We start from the raw sequence: 19,431 nt of genomic DNA on the forward strand, positions 1-19,431 counted from the left end.
TGTGCGTTTTACAATAAAAAACCTTGAGATAAGGTCAGAGCAATGGATATATTTGGCTCAAATAGCCTTATTTTACATCTGTTTTGTTGTTTTGTTTCATAACAGACAGGCCTGTGCAACTATTAGACCAAACTAGTGTGTCACCCAGGGACGGACACCTACAGTATGAGATAGACGTTTGCAGATTGGAGGGGTTTTGCTCGCTGGTACAAAGATAAGTTTGGATGGAGCTGGAGACTCCATCTAGTCCAAATGTCAGGATTAGGAGTATGAGGGCGGCAGGAAGGGCGGTGATGACCTTCACACACGCCTGTGATTAGGGCCCCTGAAGCACTAACTAACCTACAATGGTGCTTAAACACAGTTATTCACAGAATAAACCAGATCAGGGTTAAAATCCTCACTTACAAATTGTTTGTCCATCATATTTATTGATATAAAATTCCCCAACACTAACTAAATTCATTCATCACTGGTTTTGTCTCTTATAGACAATTTCCCGCACTGATTACCAGGATGCCATCCTGGACTGGGCATTTGGGTATATGGAGTGGGCACCAGTGTTGGGTCCCATGTTACATAAATGTCTCTGATTGGGTGAGAACCCCAAACCCCCGCCCACCCGTAGCCACACCCCTGATTTCACGGCTTCTAAGTCATTAATAAATAATGTCTTAATTGTCCAGTTCTCTGAATAGCAAGGGTGATCATCTTTTGGATAAAATATAAATGAAATTTACATTGGAGGGAGATGCTAGATATATATTAAACAAAAATATAACAGAAATGACAATACATCCCTTCAGCCGCAGCACTTGTAACGACTGAGTATTATTTTATTCATACATCCAAATTGCTGCAGCTGTTCTAAGAACCAGGCTGCGTCAGTATATTAATGACGAAAATGTGACCAGGCAAGTTCTCTAACCATTATGCCACACTCGTTCAATCTCAGACGAGTTTGTGTTCTCGTTTTGGCACTCATTGGTCATTTTGCCTTCTGTACACGGAAGCATGAGACTTGGGAAGTTAAGGTGGGATTTTCTGGGCTGTTTAAACCTCAGGCCAGTGGTAAAACCTGCAGAACGGCCTCTTCTTCCTGCGTGGCTGAACTAGCAGCACGATATCGCGGCCGTCTTCGTGCGTAATGATGATGGGCTCCGGCCCAGCAGGAAACTGCTGTGTCGGCTTCACTGCCTGATAAATACATAATCTGTGAAACAAAGGCTAAAGTTTGGGTTGGAATTTCCCCCAGTAGAGCAAAACGTGAGCGATACAGAGAGAAGGGAGGCAGGGGCCCGAGGGCTGCAGTGGCTGAGAGTCCCTTCTGGTTGCCCGGGTGACGGTGAGCTCTTCAATGGCTTTACCTGAATGGCACTGGTGGTTTCTCTCCAAACCGCGCAGTGCGGAACACAAGCCCAGCGGCCGCGGCCCTGCCAAACCGGCCCCGACTTCTGCGTGATCGCCGGTTCGCGAGCCCTCGAGTCCGACGTGCAGTGTGCTGATGAGAGGTTTAGCACAGCATGCTAGCTATGGGGGAAACGCCTTGAGGCAGTGTAGTACGGCGTGTCAAACCCCCCAGCTGATAAAATAGCATCGCCAGGGGTGTGTTTGAGAAAAAACGTTATGAAGAGCGAAGGGGGGGAAAGTGAAGGGGAATGAAAATGACTCATTGCTAATTATGTTAGAGAGGACCTAAGAGTATTCACCTTATGTAGATTATCCTTCACAGATTGTTCTGTTTTTAAAAGGCTGTCAAAGAAATGTAGAAGTTACCATGATGTTCGTAAAATGGAGAGTTAGATGGTGCTGTAGACATCATGATTAACAGTCCATATATGCTGCTGTTGAGTACATGCTCTTTATAGAGGAGAATTGTAACTTTCAAGAATGTGTGTGTCCTTGTGTGTGTGGGGCACTGGGAGCTGAACCCACAACCTGCAGTGTTACTGTTACTCCCCAAAAGGAGTTTCTATGCTAATAAAAATGTCTGAAATGGGTGATGAGTCAGTTGCTTTAGGTCACATTAAGGGGATAAAAAGAATGTCAGACAAAAGTACTGACACATTATGAACGAATGAACGAATGAATGAACACCTTTGTCATTCCACAACCTACAACGAAAGCGTGAGACTATCAGCAGAAAAAATATAAATACATAGAATATGAAATTGAATAGAAAAGGAATGTAAAGAGTAAAAATGCAAAAAAAGTAAAAATGACGAAGTAGGTGTTTAAAATGTGTTGTGTTATAGATATACATCCCCTTGTGATTCAGCTTCACAATAAGCAAGAAAAATATTGCACATTTCAGCACTGTGATTAAGAAAATATTGCACATGCCATAGGTAGTATAGCATTTTGTATAAATGTGAAAAGCCTTGTGTGTTAATTGTATATTTTACAAATAACTGGTACTATAGTACTAATGAAACGCGTGTTAAAACCTGCTTCACTGCTCTTTGGGCCAAATACATGAGAGCAGGCCCCCCCCCCCCCCCCCACTGGGGATTAAGCTTTCTTTCTTTCTGCTCCTTATTATGCAGACAGAATGTGCCAGAAAGGAGCCCTGACTGAGCTGCTTTGGTCACTACAGGCCTCTGCTGTGTGCCTGCTGTAGGAATGACCGTCTCCTGTGTTCTCGTGTGTGTGCGTGTGTGTCTCTCCCCTCAGTACGGCCGCACGCCGCTGCACCTGGCCGCCTACAAAGGTCACCTGGAGGTCGTGCGGATCCTGCTGAAGGCTGGCTGTGATCTGGACGTCCAGGATGATGTAAGCGCAGGCCGAAGGCCGCAATCCAGCAGCGAATTGTGCCGCTATAGAGCATGAAGGGCACCGCTTAGCGTAGCGACCGCATGGAAGTATGAAATACTGACCTAATTTCTGCACCCTGGGGAATTTCACTGATGCCGTACAACATGCAGAGCATACATGCATGTTAGTGCTCCTGGGGACTGTGAGAAATGGGAAAGCTTCCACGTGAAGATCTGTTTGGCTGCTTTTCCTGCAGACATTAATTGAATTTCCTATAGGAACCGCTGTTAGGTAATCATGCCTCCAGTGGCCTAGAAGGGGATTATTCTGCCTGTCACTGACTCTACATCTTCTGCAGCCTCAGCACACTAGTGTCCCCCACCCAGAGCAAAAACACAAAGCCTGATCGCCCCCAGACTTCTCAAACAGCCCCCACCTCCACCTCTCCTTCTTTGGCCGAGGAGTCGCTGGCACCAGTGGGGGGTGGGGGGTGGGAGTGGGCTTGTCTGTCTGCTCCTGGCCCTGAACCCGGGCTCCTACATGTTCTCTTCTCAGGAGCTGTAGACCTGGGTTAGGCCCGGTCCCCCGCTGGGGGCATCTGCAAGCGTCCACCTTCCCATCAGAAATAGTAATCAAACAACAGCAGACGAAAGCGGAAAAGCCATCCGCTGTCGGGCCTTACTGCCGGTTAAAAGCTGAATATCTATAGCCATTGGTACGGACAGCGTATTCTCACGATTTTCTGCATTGAATACATTTTCTCAAGTTCTCAAGAAAACGAAAATCAATGCCGAAATGAATGTTTTATCATGCGAAAATTCTGTTCGTTTTCTGGAGAAAATTATTCAGTTATCACAGGAAAACGATGTTCGCTTTCCCATTGTCAGGAGAACATGGTATAAAAAAATATATATTTCATGGTCTTTATCAGCTTCTGTACGTTTGTAAAGCATCCATAGTCCAATTTAGGTCTTTGCTATAAACACAGTCAGTTACCCAGAATTTTGTAACGCGGTGCATTGTTCTTCTGGCTGGTCATGTGAATAGTTTTGGGCTGTATTTCAGCATCATTTTGCCCAGTCCAGCTGTGTGCTGTGTGATTTTACTACCCAGGGTGACCAGACGGCCCTGCACCGTGCGGCTGTGGTGGGAAACAGTGACATCATCGCGACTCTCGTTCAGGAAGGGTGTGCTCTGGACAGACAGGACAAGGTAAACGCCCAGCGCGCCCCCTGTCCGAAAAGATAATCCGAGCGCTTTCTATTCTGACTGTCAGAGCCATTTTACATGCTGTGCCGGAGTCATAGGCGGGACCTCGGAAGATCAGCATGTGAGCCCCTTGTCATTGGCTAATGCACAGAACCCGCTCCTCCAGACAGCCAATCGTGTGGCTGCACCTCCACATATAACAAAGAGACGAGGTCAAAGGGGTCAGTCTGGTCAGTCATGCTGAATGCAGTGTCACATCTGGTGCTTCTGGCTTCTCAGAACTAACCACCTTCTTTGGACTTTCATACATCATTTTACAGAAAACAAAATAGATCCAATCAGTGGCATTTCTATGTCTGAAACACCTTGTTAACGAGGGAACTCGGAGGATAAATGTGTTAAAAGGAACAGAAAGGCATCCAGTGAAAAGAATTACAGTTTGGTGCGACTGCGTCCACATAACACAATGGATCCATAGGATGAAGAGGTCAGACTGCTTTGGAAGCAAAAGTAGGTCCTTGTCGGTTCAAGGGAAGTTTACCTCCCAAAGGAGCCACTGACTGTATCTGCTGAACATAGCCAAGGCCAAACGCACCCTGAGATCAGGCTACATCAGCCTCACGTCGTCCTTAAAGAGCCGTGACGCGTTCAGGCCGGCCGGTCGGTAGGTAGCCGGTCAGGCGATGGCAGGCAAAGCGGCCAGTGCAGGACTCTGAACCCTGCCGGTTCTCGTGCGTCTGCAGGACGGAAACACGGCTTTGCACGAGGTCTCCTGGCACGGATTCAGCCAGACGGCCAAGCAGCTGGTCAAGGCGGGGGCCAACGTTCATGCCAAGAACAAGGTATGGCTTAGCTGGGGGGGTCACCGGCTTCACTGTGAAGCAGAGCCCGCGGGGTGCGGAGGGTAAATGCCGACCCGCCTGTGTCTGCTCAGGCTGGAAACAGCGCCCTGCACCTGGCCTGCCAGAACGGACACGCACAGACCTCCCGCGTGCTGCTGCTCGGCGGATCCCGGCCAGACAGCAAGAACAATGTGAGTGCGCCTGATCTCGGATCAGTCTGTAGCATTTATTATTAATGCTCACTGAGTTTAGGATTTAAAAGTAAGCTGTTCCTAGGTCAGGGTAACATTAATCTGCAGCTTCCGCAAAGGCTTGTAATCGAGTCCTTTACTACAAACACAGTGTATTTTTGTGCCACATACTATCTGAAATACTGACAGTATTAAATATGTTAAAATATAGTAAATTAAAATACTAAATATATAAAATTGAAAATGAGTGCAGGAAAACCGTAGAAAGTAATATTTGTGGTACAGACTACCTGAATAACGCTGGGCTGAGGTTTGACCACACGGCTAATGTCTGCAAATAAGGACTCAGCCGCTGTGACTCTGTCACCGTCTCAGGTTGGGGACGCCTGTCTGCACGTGGCCGCACGCTACAATCATGTGACCGTGATTCGGATCCTCCTGGGGACCTTCTGCTCTGTCACTCAGCAGAATCAGGTTGGTGGGGGTGGGGGGGGAATTAATGACACCTACCTGTAATCAACATGAAAGATGGACATTGATAAGTAGGATTGCAGTTGAAAACAATCAAATCACTCAGATAACACTTCAGAAAGCTTTTGATTATTACATATATGTAACATATATATCCAACATAGTAGTAGGTACCGGCCAGTAAGTGCATTGACTGGAGAAAAGAGCAAAAACCGGCGCAAAACCCTTCAGATTCAACTTATTCCTCTGTCCGGAAATGTCACATTAAAATCTTAATCTTAATGTTTTTGTTGGTGTTTGCCAACCTTTGCCTTATTTTTATTTATTGTAAAAAGCGCTTTGAAATTTCTTGAAGTGCAATGATTTTTCAGTGGTTTGACCAAAAATACTGGTCAGTTTCACCCACAGATTTATCATAAAGGCCTAGAAAATCATCACTGCACCAGGTACTAGAATGAAGTGTGACAGTCAGGCTGGAGAGTAACTTCAACAGCCGTATCTCAAAAACCCTTCAAGATACTCACATATTTTTACAATGGGTTGCATTGTCAAAGTCCTTCGAGGATACAGTTATTTGTCACTGGCTGTACCCTCAAGCATCTGCCAATTGTACCCTCACTGTAGTAAACGTTCCCTTTTTAAGGTACAGAAATGGAACATTTTTATACCATTCATGCTGTTTGTACCTTGGGGAACAAAACCGTACCAGGGCTGTACCGCGTTTTTCTGACAGTGTATGACAATAACACATTCTGACTTATGAAATTTAACGTAGGCCAGTTTTCAACTTTTACCTGCTGGTACCCAGTAAAAGTACCAGTGAACCAGCTGATAACAAAGCCTCATGATTCCCAGTGTCTACTGGGACATAAACGAGCCTCCTGTCCCACAGGTGGGAGACACGCCCCTCCACGTGGCCGCCGCACTGAACCACAAGAAGACGGCGCGGCTGCTGCTGGAGGCTGGAGCAGACAGCACTGCTGTCAACGCCGTGAGTGGCTCAGGCCTCCAGGCCTGCTGTAAAAAGGCCTGCCTCAGGCCTGCTGTACAAAGGCCTGCTCAGGCCTCCAGGGGGCTCTTCGCCCTTATTTCTCGCCAGTGATATGACTATCCAGCCCGGTGTCTCTGTGCAGGCCGGCCAGATGCCGCTGGACTTGGCCAGGGAGCACAACAACCCGAGCGTGGCCCTGCTCCTCACAAAGGCTCCGCAGGTCAGTGTCGCGTGCCTCTTTATACCTCCCTGTATAGGTAGGCGCGTTAGAAAATGGGCACCCATGGGTACCGATTCACCCAAGTTAACAGAAACGGCTGAAATGGGGAACACTTCGTACGGGATGTCAGGGCCGGGGTACACCCTGGATGGGATGCCAGTCCTTCAGGGGGCACAGGGCCGGGGTACACCCTGGTTGGGATGCCAGTCCATCAGGGGGCACAGGGCCGGGGTACACCCTGGACGGGATGCCAGCCCATCACAGGGCAGAGGGCCGGGGTACACCCTGGACGGGATGCCAGTCCATCACAGGGCACAGGGCCGGGTACACCCTGGACGGGATGCCAGTCCATCACAGGGCACAGGGCCGGGGTACACCCTGGTTGGGATGCCAGTCCATCAGGGGGCACAGGGCCGGGGTACACCCTGGTTGGGATGCCAGTCCATCAGGGGGCACAGGGCCGGGGTACACCCTGGTTGGGATGCCAGTCCATCACGGGGCACAGGGCCGGGGTACACCCTGGATGGGATGCCAGTCCATCACGGGGCACAGGGCCGGGGCACAACCTGGTTGGGATGCCAGTCCATCACAGGGCACAGGGCCGGGGTACACCCTGGTTGGGATGCCAGTCCATCAGGGGGCACAGGGCTGGGGTACACCCTGGACGGGATGCCAGTCCATCAGGGGGCACAGGGCTGGGGTACACCCTGGATGGGATGCCAGTCCATCAGGGGGCACACATTATTTGATAATTTTTAAAGCTTATCCAGTACCTGCCAGTGTTAGAGGTTCTGACAGAGTCCTGGTACAACACAGATTGTCTAAGGATGTCAAGCGGTCAAAGAAGTCAGGAGAACAATACCGCCTCCATCAGGCGTGGCCTTGCATAGCGACCGCAGATCCCCACCACCATTACGGTGTCCGCAGATCCCCACCCCCATTACGGTGTCCGCAGATCCCCACCACCATTACGGTGTCCGCAGATCCCCACCCCCATTACGGTGTCCGCCATGACAGCCCCCCAGCCTCGAATCTGCTCCCCAGCTGACATTACGCCACTGGCAGGGTGGGATGAAGGCAGCACAGGCCTGACGCTCGCTGGCGCCCCCGTGTGTTTGTTTATGGCAGGTGCAGAGCTTCACGAGGGGCAGAAGTGTGAGGAAGCGGCGCGACAAGCTAAAGGCCGAGCGACGCGCGCAGTCTGTGCCCAGGGACAACGTGCTGCCCGCCAAGGTGACCCAGCGCCGCCGTGACACACCCGCTGCTTTTACACACTGCTCAGAGATCAGCGTCTTCCAGCTGACGCCTCACTGCGCGATTCAGAGCCCCTTCCCCCCATAGACTGTAGGGCTGTCAGCCTGAAAATGCCATCCTAGGAGATAATGACGCAGGAGAACTAAGTAACGCAGTGAGAATGTAAGATTCCTCCAGCCTGCACCCCCCCCAAGCAGTTACCCAGGACAGGGGGGTCTGCGCCCCAGTCCAAGTAGCACAGGGCACGTGGCAGGGGCCCCCAAGGCGCGTACGCTATCCGGACAGAAGTATCAGGACACCCATAGTAATTACAGGCATTGGCCATATAAGCCACACCCACCGCTGACATACAGGTGTGTAATTAAGCACAGAGCCATGCAACCTGCAGCATCAGACACTGGCAGCAGAATGGGGGTCATACAGGAGAGGTTAGTCAGCCTGGTACCATCACTGGACACCATTGGACACCTTTCCAACAAGTCAGTTCCCCACATGTCTGTCCTGCTAGAGCTGCTCCGGTCAACCGCAAGTAAAATGATTGTGAAGTGGAAACGTCTGGGAGCAAGTTCAGCTGCGAGGTGGGGGCCACGCAAGCTCACAGAGGGGGACCTGATCACCCAGAATCGATACCCACCCTGAAGGGCAGCAGATCCCACCAAGAATATTCCAGCATCTGACGGAGAGCCTTACCAGAAGAGTACAGGCTATTATAGCAACTAGGAGTTAGCAAACTTCATCTTAATACCCTTTGATTCAGAGTAAGATGACGGACAGGCTGCCGTCCCAATACGTTTGTCCATATAGTGTATGTGCAACACCCACGGAAAAGGGGCAAAGACCCGGCAGAGGGGGCAGCTGCCATCGAGCAGGCGGCCTCACAGCCACAACATACAAATAAAATTACATCTGAAGTTTGAAGCTCAGCTTCTGCCCATATATCTGCTTCGGGCAGATGGACGCATTAATTACACACTAAACGGATTTAGCAGAAAGGGCTCATTTGTAGATGATGCCATTGAAGGTCTCAGATTGGCCCTTTGCAGGCCGGCAGGTGCTAGACGGTTAAAAATAAACACAAAAAAACATGGTTAATCCCCTCGCTGCCCCCTGTGCCATCGCAGGAGGGGGCTTCGGCGGCCGGAGACACCCACAGCAGCGACCTGCCGGCCACGAGGGGGGGGGACCGTGGGAATGAGCCGCCCGAGGGAACGGCTGACGCTGGGGGAGGCAGGAGCAGGAAGAAGGAGAAAGAGAAGGTTTGGAGGGGGGGGGTCTGAAGGACAGGATGCTTCAGAAATCATCTACGGGGGGAAACGGGACGGAGCAAAGAACTGGGGAATAGATTAACTGCGAGGGGGGGCGAGGCTGTTATCCACTGCGTTAATCAGCCACCGGGGGCTTCTCACGACGGCACGACTGCTGCTAATCTAACGCCACTGTCCTCTGTCACACGCCGCCCAGCCATCGCTGTCAGAGCCCCTCTCGCGGAGGGAGAACAAGCGGGCCGAGGCGGCCAATCGGAAGAAGGGCAGAGCAGGAGGCCCCGCCTCCCCGCCCCCACCCCCTCACGGCCTGAAGGCCTATCAGCTCTACACCCTGTACCGAGCCGAGGACGGCAGGGTCATGCAGGTGAGCCGTCTCCCACTGTCTGGACTCCCACTGTCTGGACTCCCACTGTCTGGACAGGATTTGTAAACTACCATTTCAAATAAAAGCACCTGAAAAGAGGATAAAGTCCATTTAAACTGGGGTTAGGTTTAGGGTTACAAGTTATCCGGCTAAGCAAGAAATCCAGCTTTGTGATACAGGCCCCAGTTCACTTAGCTCAGGGCATCCCAGTTGGATGTCACATGACAAGACACCGACCAATGGGAACGTCCCGTTTATTTTCCCTTATATTTGCAATGAAGGCAGCTTTATTTAAATAAAGGAACTTTTGTTTGATACCTTATATGGCCTGAACATTTGCGTAATTATACAAGCCGCCTCCCATGTGCACAGGCTCCACTAAACGGCTGCCGCTGTGAGCCTCTTATCAACAAACTAGAGAACCAGCTGGAGGCCACAAAGGAGGAGATGAAGTCGGAGATTCACACTGTCCAAGAGCATCTGAACAGCAAGCTGGGCCAGCTGGACCGCAGGAACCAGCACCAGGTATGGTGTAACCCGGAATGTTCCGGAATAAGCGTCATGCCAGGCTGGAGCATCCACTGAGGTTAATGATCGCACCAGTAATAACCGAATTTAGGTTTAACATATAATGCAAGAGACTCAATAAAAGCAGGAGGACCCGTCTCGAGGTCATGCCAGCAGGTTTTCCTGAACCTGTCTTTCCCCGCTACCCGAAGGTAGAGCGTTCCTATGAAACCTTTCGTCGGCCGAAATGGCAAGAAAAGAAGCAATAATTACCATTAATTTACATGAGGAAAAAATTTGAGTGTTCCCAGACCAAAGGAAAAAGTACCAAATCATACGAAATAAAACACAAAACCTGAAGTAACACTAACATATAGAAAAAGCAGGTATGAGATTCACTTACCAGACTCAAGTCAAGAGTCACTGACGGGTACGTTCTGAGAAAAGTTGTACGTTTTCGTCGTTGTGCGAACATCATAGTGTACTTACACAAACGCGGATGGTACAGCTTACTACACACCTAGGCTGTATAGCCCAAATAACGGTAAAAAGTACATTAAATATATAAACCATTCGATTAAAGTATTTTGCATCGTACATATTTATGTGTACTGTACTTTTACACGGCTGGTAGTGCAGTAGGTTTATTTACACCAGCATTAGCAGAAATGCACGAGTAACACGCTGCGCTGTGATGTTATGGTGGCTATAACGTTATGGTGCACTATGACGCTACAGTGGCTATAACGTTATGGTGCACTATGACGCTACAGTGGCTATAACGTTATGGTACGATATGACGTTGTTAAGCAATAGGAATTTTTCAACTCCATTATAATCTTATGGGACTACCGTCTTGTATGCGATCTGTCGCTGGCCGAAACATCGTTATGTGGTGTACGACTGTATATGTATAATTGCCTCGCTGATATAAAGGTAAATGCTGTTTTCCTCTTTGGATTTCTATCGGCTAGCGGTAACAGGTGCTAATGTAGATCTAGGCAATGTTTGTCCGATGTAGGTGATGTCGGTCCGATGTCGGTCCAATGTAGGTGATGTTAGGCCGATGTAGGTGATGTCGGTCTAAAAGCAAAGTGTAAAGGGAATGTTGTGAAGTGAGGGATCCTCGTACATTTCAAACAGACAGGACTCCATCCCCTGAGGCTTGTGTAGGGGCAACCCTGCCATTAACATTAACATGATTCCCTTCAATCGCTTTTTCTCTGAGAAGATCAGGGCCTTGGATAAGATCACTTTGGAGAGAGTTTCAGCAGAGCGGACAGAGTGTCTTCAACGCCTTGAGCAGAAAACCACTCTGCTGCATCAGGAGATAGAGAAGAAACAGGTGACATGCTGCCCAGAAATGCTGATCATATCCAACATGGACTTAACATTAGTGAGACCAGCTAAAAACACGCAATCTACTGTTAAGAGCTTTTAGATTAACAGACATGAATGACTATATAGTACTTGTTAGCTCAGCTGAAAACCACGGTTTTGAAAAAACATTTTTTCAGGTGACGTTTGTTGGATTTCCATCCGCACAGCAGGAAATTGCAGCTTCCGTTTTTACAGACTTGATGATCCTCCATCAGTTTGCCTTTTTCACATTTTCTTCGCAGACCTCAGTGGTCAACGAGCTGAAGAACTGGTGCTGGTCCAAGATCCATAACATAGAGCTCCGGCTCTCTGGAGATTCTCCGAGCACCAGGCGTGACTCTCCATCCTTCCCAGAGGACATCCCGGAAGCCGGCTCAGAAGGCCCCGCCCTCCCGGCCCGCAGCACGAACTCGCTGACCCTCGACGCCGCTGCATCATCAGGGGCGACCGAGGAAGCTGCCAGCCGGGTGACCGAGGCTGAGGCAGCAGCCGGTCATCATTACTTTGTGGTTCAGATGGACAGCTCTCCAGGTAGGCCCTCTCTGCACCACTACACACATACAAAGATCCACTGTTCTGTGTGTCTCCACACCCACGTAGAGCTGTTATATAACCAAAGTTAGTCACACTCACGGTTTAACTTCATGGGTGAAACAGGCCATCTTCACCTGGATTGGTTTCTCCTTCTCGCCATTATCTTCCCACCACAACATTGTTTTCCCTGCAGATGACAGACAGCATTTTCCAGCCCAAAACAAGTCAGTGCCTTCATCACCTCAAGTCGTCCGACCAAAAGAGCGGGTACGCCTCCCTGCTGCCCCCCACAGGCCGCATCCAGAAGCGCAGGCCGCAGACGAGCCCGACACCGGACTCCAGCTAGCTCAGGCTAGCAGAGCAAGCAGCCAGTCTCCCGCCATTGAATGCCGTGGGAGGCACCGCCGGGAGCGTGAGAGGAGCAGACCTCACAGGAAGCAGGCCCAGGGGAGGACGGCAGCGCAGCCGGGGGACGCCCCGACCCTGGAGGTCATTGCGGGGCCCCCGGAGGTCATCGCGGGGCCCCCGGAGCCCTCGTTCGCACAGGAGCGAGAGAGCATGCACGCGCTGGAGGTGACACAGTACTTCTTTGAGGCCGTCTCCACTCAGATGGAGCGCTGGTATGAGAGGAAGATCCAGGAGGCCCGTCGGCAGGCGGACCAGAGGGCTCAGCGGGACCGGGCCGCGCTCTTGGAGCGCATCAGCTGCCTGGAGGAGGAGCTACGCCTGCTGAGGACTAACGTGCCGGATAGCTAGCGCCACCTGCTGGATTTCCACAGAACTCCCAGTGCTTTTACTGGAATGAATCCAATTTTTTATAGACAAAGACTTAAAAGATGATAAACGTACTGTACAAGGATAGTCTCAAGGATAGTCCTAATTCATACACTTGGCTAGTATGAAACCACCAGTAGCCACTCCAGTCAAAACACTGATTTCTAATTTGCTGCTTGCATTTTAAGTTGTTAATAACGTGTGTTTTGTCATTTTGCTCTAATCAAGCAAAAATTCCCAGCGGCTGAATTACAGCTGTAAACAGGGTGTTGAGAAGGCACATACAGTCACACACCCAATCAAAAACACGCCTTATGGATATAACTAAAGATTATGCCAAAATCAAAACAGTATTTTTTTTCTTGTAGTGTTACTTTTACAGCTGACAAATCACAGTTTTGGTGAAATCGCACATGTGGCTTCAACCTCAGAAGCTAAAATTTGGCTACAGGAGATGAAGGACTACTGGAAATATTCAGGCTGCACGTTTGCAGCCCAGACTGTGACTGTAAGTGGAAGCCAGCTGCAGATCATCATCATCTGTTTTTCTTTACTGTATTCAGGTATTTTTACTAATCATACTTACAGCATTAACTGTTTATAAGCTTAATTGTTAAAAGAACAGTGAAAGAGTTTGTTTAGAAAGGAAAGAAACTGTGACCTTTCACTGTGAGCTTACCCAGGCTGCGCGGACATGTGTTACTGTGCAAAGAAGATTTTGATCCTGATGCATTTAAACTGCACAAACTGTATGTGCTCCATTTAAAAAAAAATGTTTCACAAAAAAATAAACCGTTTCTGCATCTTTCTTTATATTTAAATAACAGAAGACAAATCACAGAAAAACATTTAAAAAGCAGTGAAACATTAACTCACCTAGGCAAACTGCTGGCCCTAAGCCATCCCATCTTAACGTAATTTTACACATTTACACTGAATCACATTCATCTAGACCACTCTCCGTTTGATGGAAAGCCCAAATGGACTCTGGAAGTCCACCTTCTCCAGGGTCTGGCACAGAAATGCGACGTGTGTTCAGTAAGTATCGTTCCTTTTCAGTCTGCGATAAAACATCGGCTCCAGGATAATTTACAAGCATCTCTGGTACGGGGAGCCAACCAGCGGGCGACGGGTTTGAGCTCGCTGGTAATGTGCATGCGACGCAGCACCACGGTACCAGACAGCCCCGCGGTGCAGGTTCCCAGGCAGGACCAAGCTAGCTCCCTGCCAGGGCCAGAGTCTTCTGCAGATCCTGCAGGTGCATGTTGGCCTGTGTGATCATCATCCGGACGGCATCCTGAGGCGGACATGCATAAACAAACAAAAATAAGGGGGTTATGGTTACGCCTCTGATTTTTTATTTATTTTTTTAAACTTAGCGGTAAAAGTAACTTTAAAAAAATCTGAACCCCCCAGTTCAGAAGCCCTGCTTTAAACGTGACTATCACGACTAGACGTTACGCTTTTTTTTGCATCCAGCCGGGCAAAACGTAATCAGGTTCAGTAAATCAAAACCTAATACACGGAGCTTTGGGGATAGCCGCCGTCAGAGAGGTACTGTTTGGGAGAAACGCACCGGATCAGTGGCCCCTTTATTCCTCTTGAACTCCTCCCTCGCCCAGCTCCGCAGGTACCGGCGGTCCTCCTCCTTCGGCACTTGGCGGATGGTCCGCAGCATACTTCGGTATAACTGTAAAACTTTCTGTCGACCCAAAAACTAAAAAATTGTGAATTAAAACGGTTATAATCAGGACCGCCTGATAATTTGCTATGAGTATGTGATTTGGGTTATAATCATGACCTTTCCATATTAGCATGTGTAGCGCTGGAAGCTCAGCCTCGCTGCATGTGTGCCCAATGAACTTCTTTACAGCATGTATGTCAGTACATGCCTCACTTGTACATTGCTCTGGACTAAAGCGTCTGACAAATGTGTAAAATGTAAATACAAGCATGTCGATTTCACAAAGTTAACGGTTGATATCCCTAAATAACTGTACTTCATTTCCTAATATAAACAGTATACAAGTTGAACGGTAGCGTGAATTACCTGTTTTAAACTCAGTGCGGCGGGAGGTAACCTTGAAGCTGCCATGGGGACTTGACAAATATATTATGGGCACTGCTTGCACACGGGCGCCGACATAGTCAGAGACACGGACTCCACGGATTATGTTCTGACGCCCTCTGGTGGCGTGGAGGGCAGCGACTCCCCCACCAAGCGACATTGCGTCAAAATGAGGAATCCAACAAAACACTGACAAATCTTTTCGAAAAACAAGTTTATTCGTATCACTGAATTTAATAAGGTTTCGTAGGTAGCTAGATTTTTTTTCCACAAAGGTGCATAGGGAAACAAGGGTGAGCTATCTTCAATCTGTTTAGTTCACAGCTGAAATGTTACTACTCACAATACAAAAGATTTATCTAAATAATTCAGCAATTTGAAAATACAGGCGTACATTAAAAACCTAGTTTCATACAAGCATGGTACGCTTTGTGACACGGAACCTACCAGCCCTCTTGAAGAAGCTATATTTGGCATTAATATCAATCCTTAACAGAGCCTGATTAGGATTAAGTTTTTCAGGTAATACAGATTAATTTAGTGGAAGCTCACATTATATCAAATGATGACTAACTCTTAAAGGCACTTTTAAAAAAAATAAAATCTGTTTAAACAGCCCAAAATCATATGTATTTTTACCACTTGGGGAAATGCGTGGGTTAAGTTAGCCACTGTGCTGGCTGGTTACCTGAACTCGCCGTTTTCGAAAATGTGTGCTTTTTAACTACTTGAGATATTGAACCATTCGTCACATTTACGGAGTACTGTCAACACACATGAGGTATTCAGGCCACACACACATACACACACACACAGAAGAGATAACTGTCTATTTTGTTCAGATATGCAAGGTTTAAAAGTAGGCTGCCATTTTATTTGCCATGTTGGGGGGCAAGGACTTAAATATTTTTCCACTTTTAAACAGAAAGGGAGTGGGACTGTAATCATGGGGACTATGGGAACATTTCAAGTGGAGAAGAAGAAGGCACATACACAGCCAGCGTCACGGTCCGTCGCCTCGGCCCTCCGGCGCCGGAGGCTGTAGCAGCAGAGAGACGTCCTGCAGTTTAGTGTGACCTCACTGAGGGCCGGCAAGGCCTAGTGGTCGGCCGCTGTGACAAGCTCGAACCACTGCCTGAGGGCATCGCTCAGCGTCTCGGGGAGGGCGTTCACGTCCCGCAGGATGACGTAGAACGGGAAGGGGAACTCGTCCATGTAGGAGCGGATCTCCGGCATCTCGCCGGGTTCCTTGAAGATGGGCACCTTGATGTCCAGGATGGAGTCCTGAAGAGCGTCAACGTGGACAGGTGAGAAGAAGGGTCTGTCCAACATTACCAAAGCTCATGAGACAGGAACATGCAGAGAACTAAAGCCGGTCACGGTTCTCCTACCCTCGAGTTTGGGTTATCTAGAACCACGAAAATGACGAAAATGCCGGCACCGCGTGCCGCCTGCACTGCCGCTGTGACCCGTTCCTTCCCCTCCAGGAAGAGCCCACGGCCGTCGGAGACGATCAGCAGCAGCTGGGCGGAGTCTGTGGAAGCAGGAGCCCGCATGCGGGGAGATCAGACGGAGAACAGTACGGAACCTGGGCTTTGGACCCAATTCAGTCACACTGAACGGGAACTCTGCAGTCATACATATGTGGCAGCAGGTGACGCTGTGGTTAAAGACATGAATGTGCGCTGCAGGTTCCTCATCTCAGGAGCAAAGTGCTAAACCTTAATTACTCTATTAAACATACAGCTATTTATGTACCCAGTGTTCCAGACTAACAAATCAATTTAAATGATACATCAAGACAAGTAAATTTCATCATTACCAAAAATATTCTACTAATTACTCAACGTCCGCTTTCTGTCGAGTTCTGGCCACCCTGGGTCTCTGTTACATTGCTCCGACGCCGGTGAATACTGGTCTCGGGTGAATACTGGTCTCTGGTGAATACGGGTCTCGGGTGAATACGGGTCTCGGGTGAATACGGGTCTCGGGTGAATACGGGTCTCGGGTGAATACGGGTCTCGGGTGAATACGGGTCTCGGGTGAATACTGGTCTCACGAAATCTCGGTCCTAGCAGACGGTTTTATTTCTTCAGCCCGTTTTGTATGTCCAGCCCTGCCGGGGGCGACCTGTTTTCCCGGTTTTCGCTGTGGTCAGCGGGTGGGTGGTGGGGGGGTAACAGGATGAGGGGGGAACCTGATACTGGAGGCCAACCTGAAGCCATGCTGTGGTGCATCAATGGCGGAGCTCAGAGCGACACGCTGGCTTTGAAGGACGCGGACTGTGCCCCCGCTCTCTGCTCCCCCCCTCCCCCATCGGCCTTCTCACTGACACACTAAGGGCTTGTTTGTTGTTCTTTGGGTACAAGGAGGCCAAAGACACCCCCCCCCCCCCCAGACAGCTGACAATACAGTCAATGCGGCTCCAGTTCATTCTCCATATAATCTCAGCCAGCTGTGCGGTGAATCTCCCAAAAGAGTTACAGCTTTCCTAAGTACCCAACTGTACAAGCATCACACAAAGCAGAGGACGGCGTGAGGTCTCCGTCAGACCAGCCACGTCCGTCCACATCACACAAAGCAGAGGAAGGCGTGAGGTCTCCGTCAGACTAGCCACACCCATCCACATCACACAAAGCAGAGGAAGGCGTGAGGTCTCCGTCAGACCAGCCACGTCCGTCCACATCACACAAAGCAGAGGAAGGCGTGAGGTCTCCGTCAGACTAGCCACACCCATCCACATCACACAAAGCAGAGGAAGGCGTGAGGTCTCCGTCAGACCAGCCACGTCCGTCCACATCACACAAAGCAGAGGACGGCGTGAGGTCTCCGTCACACTAGCCACACCCATCCACATCACACAAAGCAGAGGACGGCGTGAGGTCTCCGTCAGACCAGCCGCGTCCGTCCACATCACACAAAGCAGAGGAAGGCGTGAGGTCTCCGTCAGACTAGCCACACCCATCCACATCACACAAAGCAGAGGACGGCGTGAGGTCTCCGTCAGACCAGCCGCGTCCGTCCACATCACACAAAGCAGAGGAAGGCGTGAGGTCTCCGTCAGACTAGCCACACCCATCCACATCACACAAAGCAGAGGAAGGCGTGAGGTCTCCGTCAGACCAGCCACGTCCGTCCACATCACACAAAGCAGAGGACGGCGTGAGGTCTCCGTCAGACCAGCCGCGTCCGTCCACATCACACAAAGCAGAGGAAGGCGTGAGGTCTCCGTCAGACTAGCCACACCCATCCACATCACACAAAGCAGAGGAAGGCGTGAGGTCTCTGTCAGACCAGCCACACCCATCCACATCACACAAAGCAGAGGACGGCGTGAGGTCTCCGTCACACTAGCCACACCCATCCACATCACACAAAGCAGAGGACGGCGTGAGGTCTCCGTCAGACCAGCCACGTCCGTTCACATCACACAAAGCAGAGGACGGCGTGAGGTCTCCGTCAGACCAGCCACGTCCGTCCACATCACACAAAGCAGAGGACGGCGTGAGGTCTCCGTCAGACCAGCCACGTCCGTCCACATCACACAAAGCAGAGGACGGCGTGAGGTGTCCGTTACACTAGCCACGTCCGTCCACATCACACAAAGCAGAGGACGGCGTGAGGTGTCCGTCACACTAGCCACGTCCGTCCACATCACACAAAGCAGAGGACGGCGTGAGGTCTCCGTCAGACCAGCCACGTCCGTCCACATCACACAAAGCAGAGGACGGCGTGAGGTGTCCGTCACACTAGCCACACCCATCCACATCACACAAAGCAGAGGACGGCATGAGGTCTCCGTCAGACCAGCCACGTCCGTCCACATCACACAAAGCAGAGGACGGCGTGAGGTGTCCGTCACACTAGCCACACCCATCCACATCACACAAAGCAGAGGACGGCGTGAGGTGTCCGTCACACTAGCCACACCCATCCACATCACACAAAGCAGAGGACGGCATGAGGTCTCCGTCAGACCAGCCACGTCCGTCCACATCACACAAAGCAGAGGACGGCGTGAGGTGTCCGTCACACTAGCCACACCCATCCACATCACACAAAGCAGAGGACGGCGTGAGGTCTCCATCAGACCAGCCACGTCCGTCCATAAAAGGGCCTCTGTAAATGAGAGGTGCTGCAAACGACCAGGTCACACGAGAGAGGGAGGTACACCTCTTCACGCGTTCGGTCACTTGCGGCTCTGTGCGACTGCGGCTCAACCACCTGAAGCTCACCTGTGGCACCTGAAGCGTTGGTGTGCTGCCGTGCCGAATAAAACATGCTGGCAGAACTTTCCAGAAACTAGATAAAGAGAGGAACTCAACGTTACATTAAATTCATAAGTGGGATCACTTGTGTTAAATGCAGACAGGACGATTGGCCTGCGTCATCAAACTACATGACTGTTCTTACCTGGGCTATTCTGGTTTTCTTCTGCTGAAACTGACACAGCCTTAGTATCCTGGCTCCTGATTGGTCACTGAATTGTTGGTGGAAGGGGTGGAGCAGTTGAACGGTCTCCCCAAAGCTGGAAGGAAAGGCGACCTTTAGCAGCTCGGAGGATCTCAGCCAGGGTCTGAAGTGACCTTGCGGTGGATCTTAAAGAC

At 50.0% G+C, this 19,431-nt stretch overlaps 3 protein-coding genes across 12 annotated transcripts in view; 1 reads left to right on the forward strand and 2 right to left on the reverse strand.

Annotated features, from left to right (window-relative positions):
* Positions 1–13,548, forward strand: part of ankrd6b (ankyrin repeat domain 6b) — a 26,614-nt gene extending 13,066 nt beyond the window's left edge. For 4 of the 5 annotated variants that reach the window (XM_023810284.2, XM_072702912.1, XM_023810285.2 and 1 more), the window contains exons 3-16: positions 2,674–2,772; positions 3,868–3,966; positions 4,707–4,805; positions 4,898–4,996; positions 5,372–5,470; positions 6,360–6,458; positions 6,601–6,678; positions 7,807–7,911; positions 9,054–9,188; positions 9,394–9,561; positions 9,934–10,086; positions 11,300–11,413; positions 11,691–11,979; positions 12,176–13,548. In XM_023810284.2, the coding sequence (XP_023666052.2) occupies positions 2,674–2,772; positions 3,868–3,966; positions 4,707–4,805; positions 4,898–4,996; positions 5,372–5,470; positions 6,360–6,458; positions 6,601–6,678; positions 7,807–7,911; positions 9,054–9,188; positions 9,394–9,561; positions 9,934–10,086; positions 11,300–11,413; positions 11,691–11,979; positions 12,176–12,738 (2,199 nt within the window). In that variant the 3' untranslated portion in view covers positions 12,739–13,548. The remainder of the gene's footprint in view (positions 1–2,673; positions 2,773–3,867; positions 3,967–4,706; positions 4,806–4,897; positions 4,997–5,371; positions 5,471–6,359; positions 6,459–6,600; positions 6,679–7,806; positions 7,912–9,053; positions 9,189–9,393; positions 9,562–9,933; positions 10,087–11,299; positions 11,414–11,690; positions 11,980–12,175) is intronic. The other variant, XM_023810287.2, reaches the window with a different exon arrangement.
* lyrm2 (LYR motif containing 2) lies at positions 13,547–14,938 on the reverse strand. Its single transcript, XM_023810288.2, has 3 exons — positions 14,807–14,938; positions 14,333–14,473; positions 13,547–14,053 (listed from the first exon to the last, which is right to left on the reverse strand). Exons 1-3 carry the CDS (start codon positions 14,849–14,851, stop codon positions 13,973–13,975), a joined length of 267 nt encoding a protein of 88 aa, XP_023666056.1. The 5' UTR covers positions 14,852–14,938; the 3' UTR covers positions 13,547–13,972.
* Positions 14,939–15,023: 85 nt separating this feature from the next.
* mdn1 (midasin AAA ATPase 1) overlaps positions 15,024–19,431 on the reverse strand; it is a 47,134-nt gene continuing 42,726 nt past the window's right edge. For all 6 annotated transcript variants that reach the window (XM_072702911.1, XM_072702910.1, XM_072702906.1 and 3 more), the window contains exons 99-102: positions 19,238–19,352; positions 19,060–19,126; positions 16,216–16,358; positions 15,024–16,108 (exon numbers count right to left, since the gene is read on the reverse strand). In XM_072702911.1, coding sequence (XP_072559012.1) covers positions 15,923–16,108; positions 16,216–16,358; positions 19,060–19,126; positions 19,238–19,352 — 511 coding nt within the window. In that variant the 3' untranslated portion in view covers positions 15,024–15,922. The remainder of the gene's footprint in view (positions 16,109–16,215; positions 16,359–19,059; positions 19,127–19,237; positions 19,353–19,431) is intronic.

Source organism: Paramormyrops kingsleyae, chromosome 19 (assembly GCF_048594095.1).
Source record: "Paramormyrops kingsleyae isolate MSU_618 chromosome 19, PKINGS_0.4, whole genome shotgun sequence".
Taxonomy (NCBI): Eukaryota; Metazoa; Chordata; class Actinopteri; order Osteoglossiformes; family Mormyridae; genus Paramormyrops; species Paramormyrops kingsleyae.

Excerpts from the sequence above, each read along its gene's own strand:
- lyrm2 (XM_023810288.2), bottom strand. The coding sequence starts at position 14,851 with ATGGCAGCTTCAAGGTTACCTCCCGCCGCACTGAGTTTAAAACAG. Across the intron at positions 14,474-14,806 it reads CCGCACTGAGTTTAAAACAG|TTTTTGGGTCGACAGAAAGT; the intron begins GTAATTCACGCT and ends ACAATTTTTTAG. Across the intron at positions 14,054-14,332 it reads ATAAAGGGGCCACTGATCCG|GATGCCGTCCGGATGATGAT; the intron begins GTGCGTTTCTCC and ends TGTCCGCCTCAG.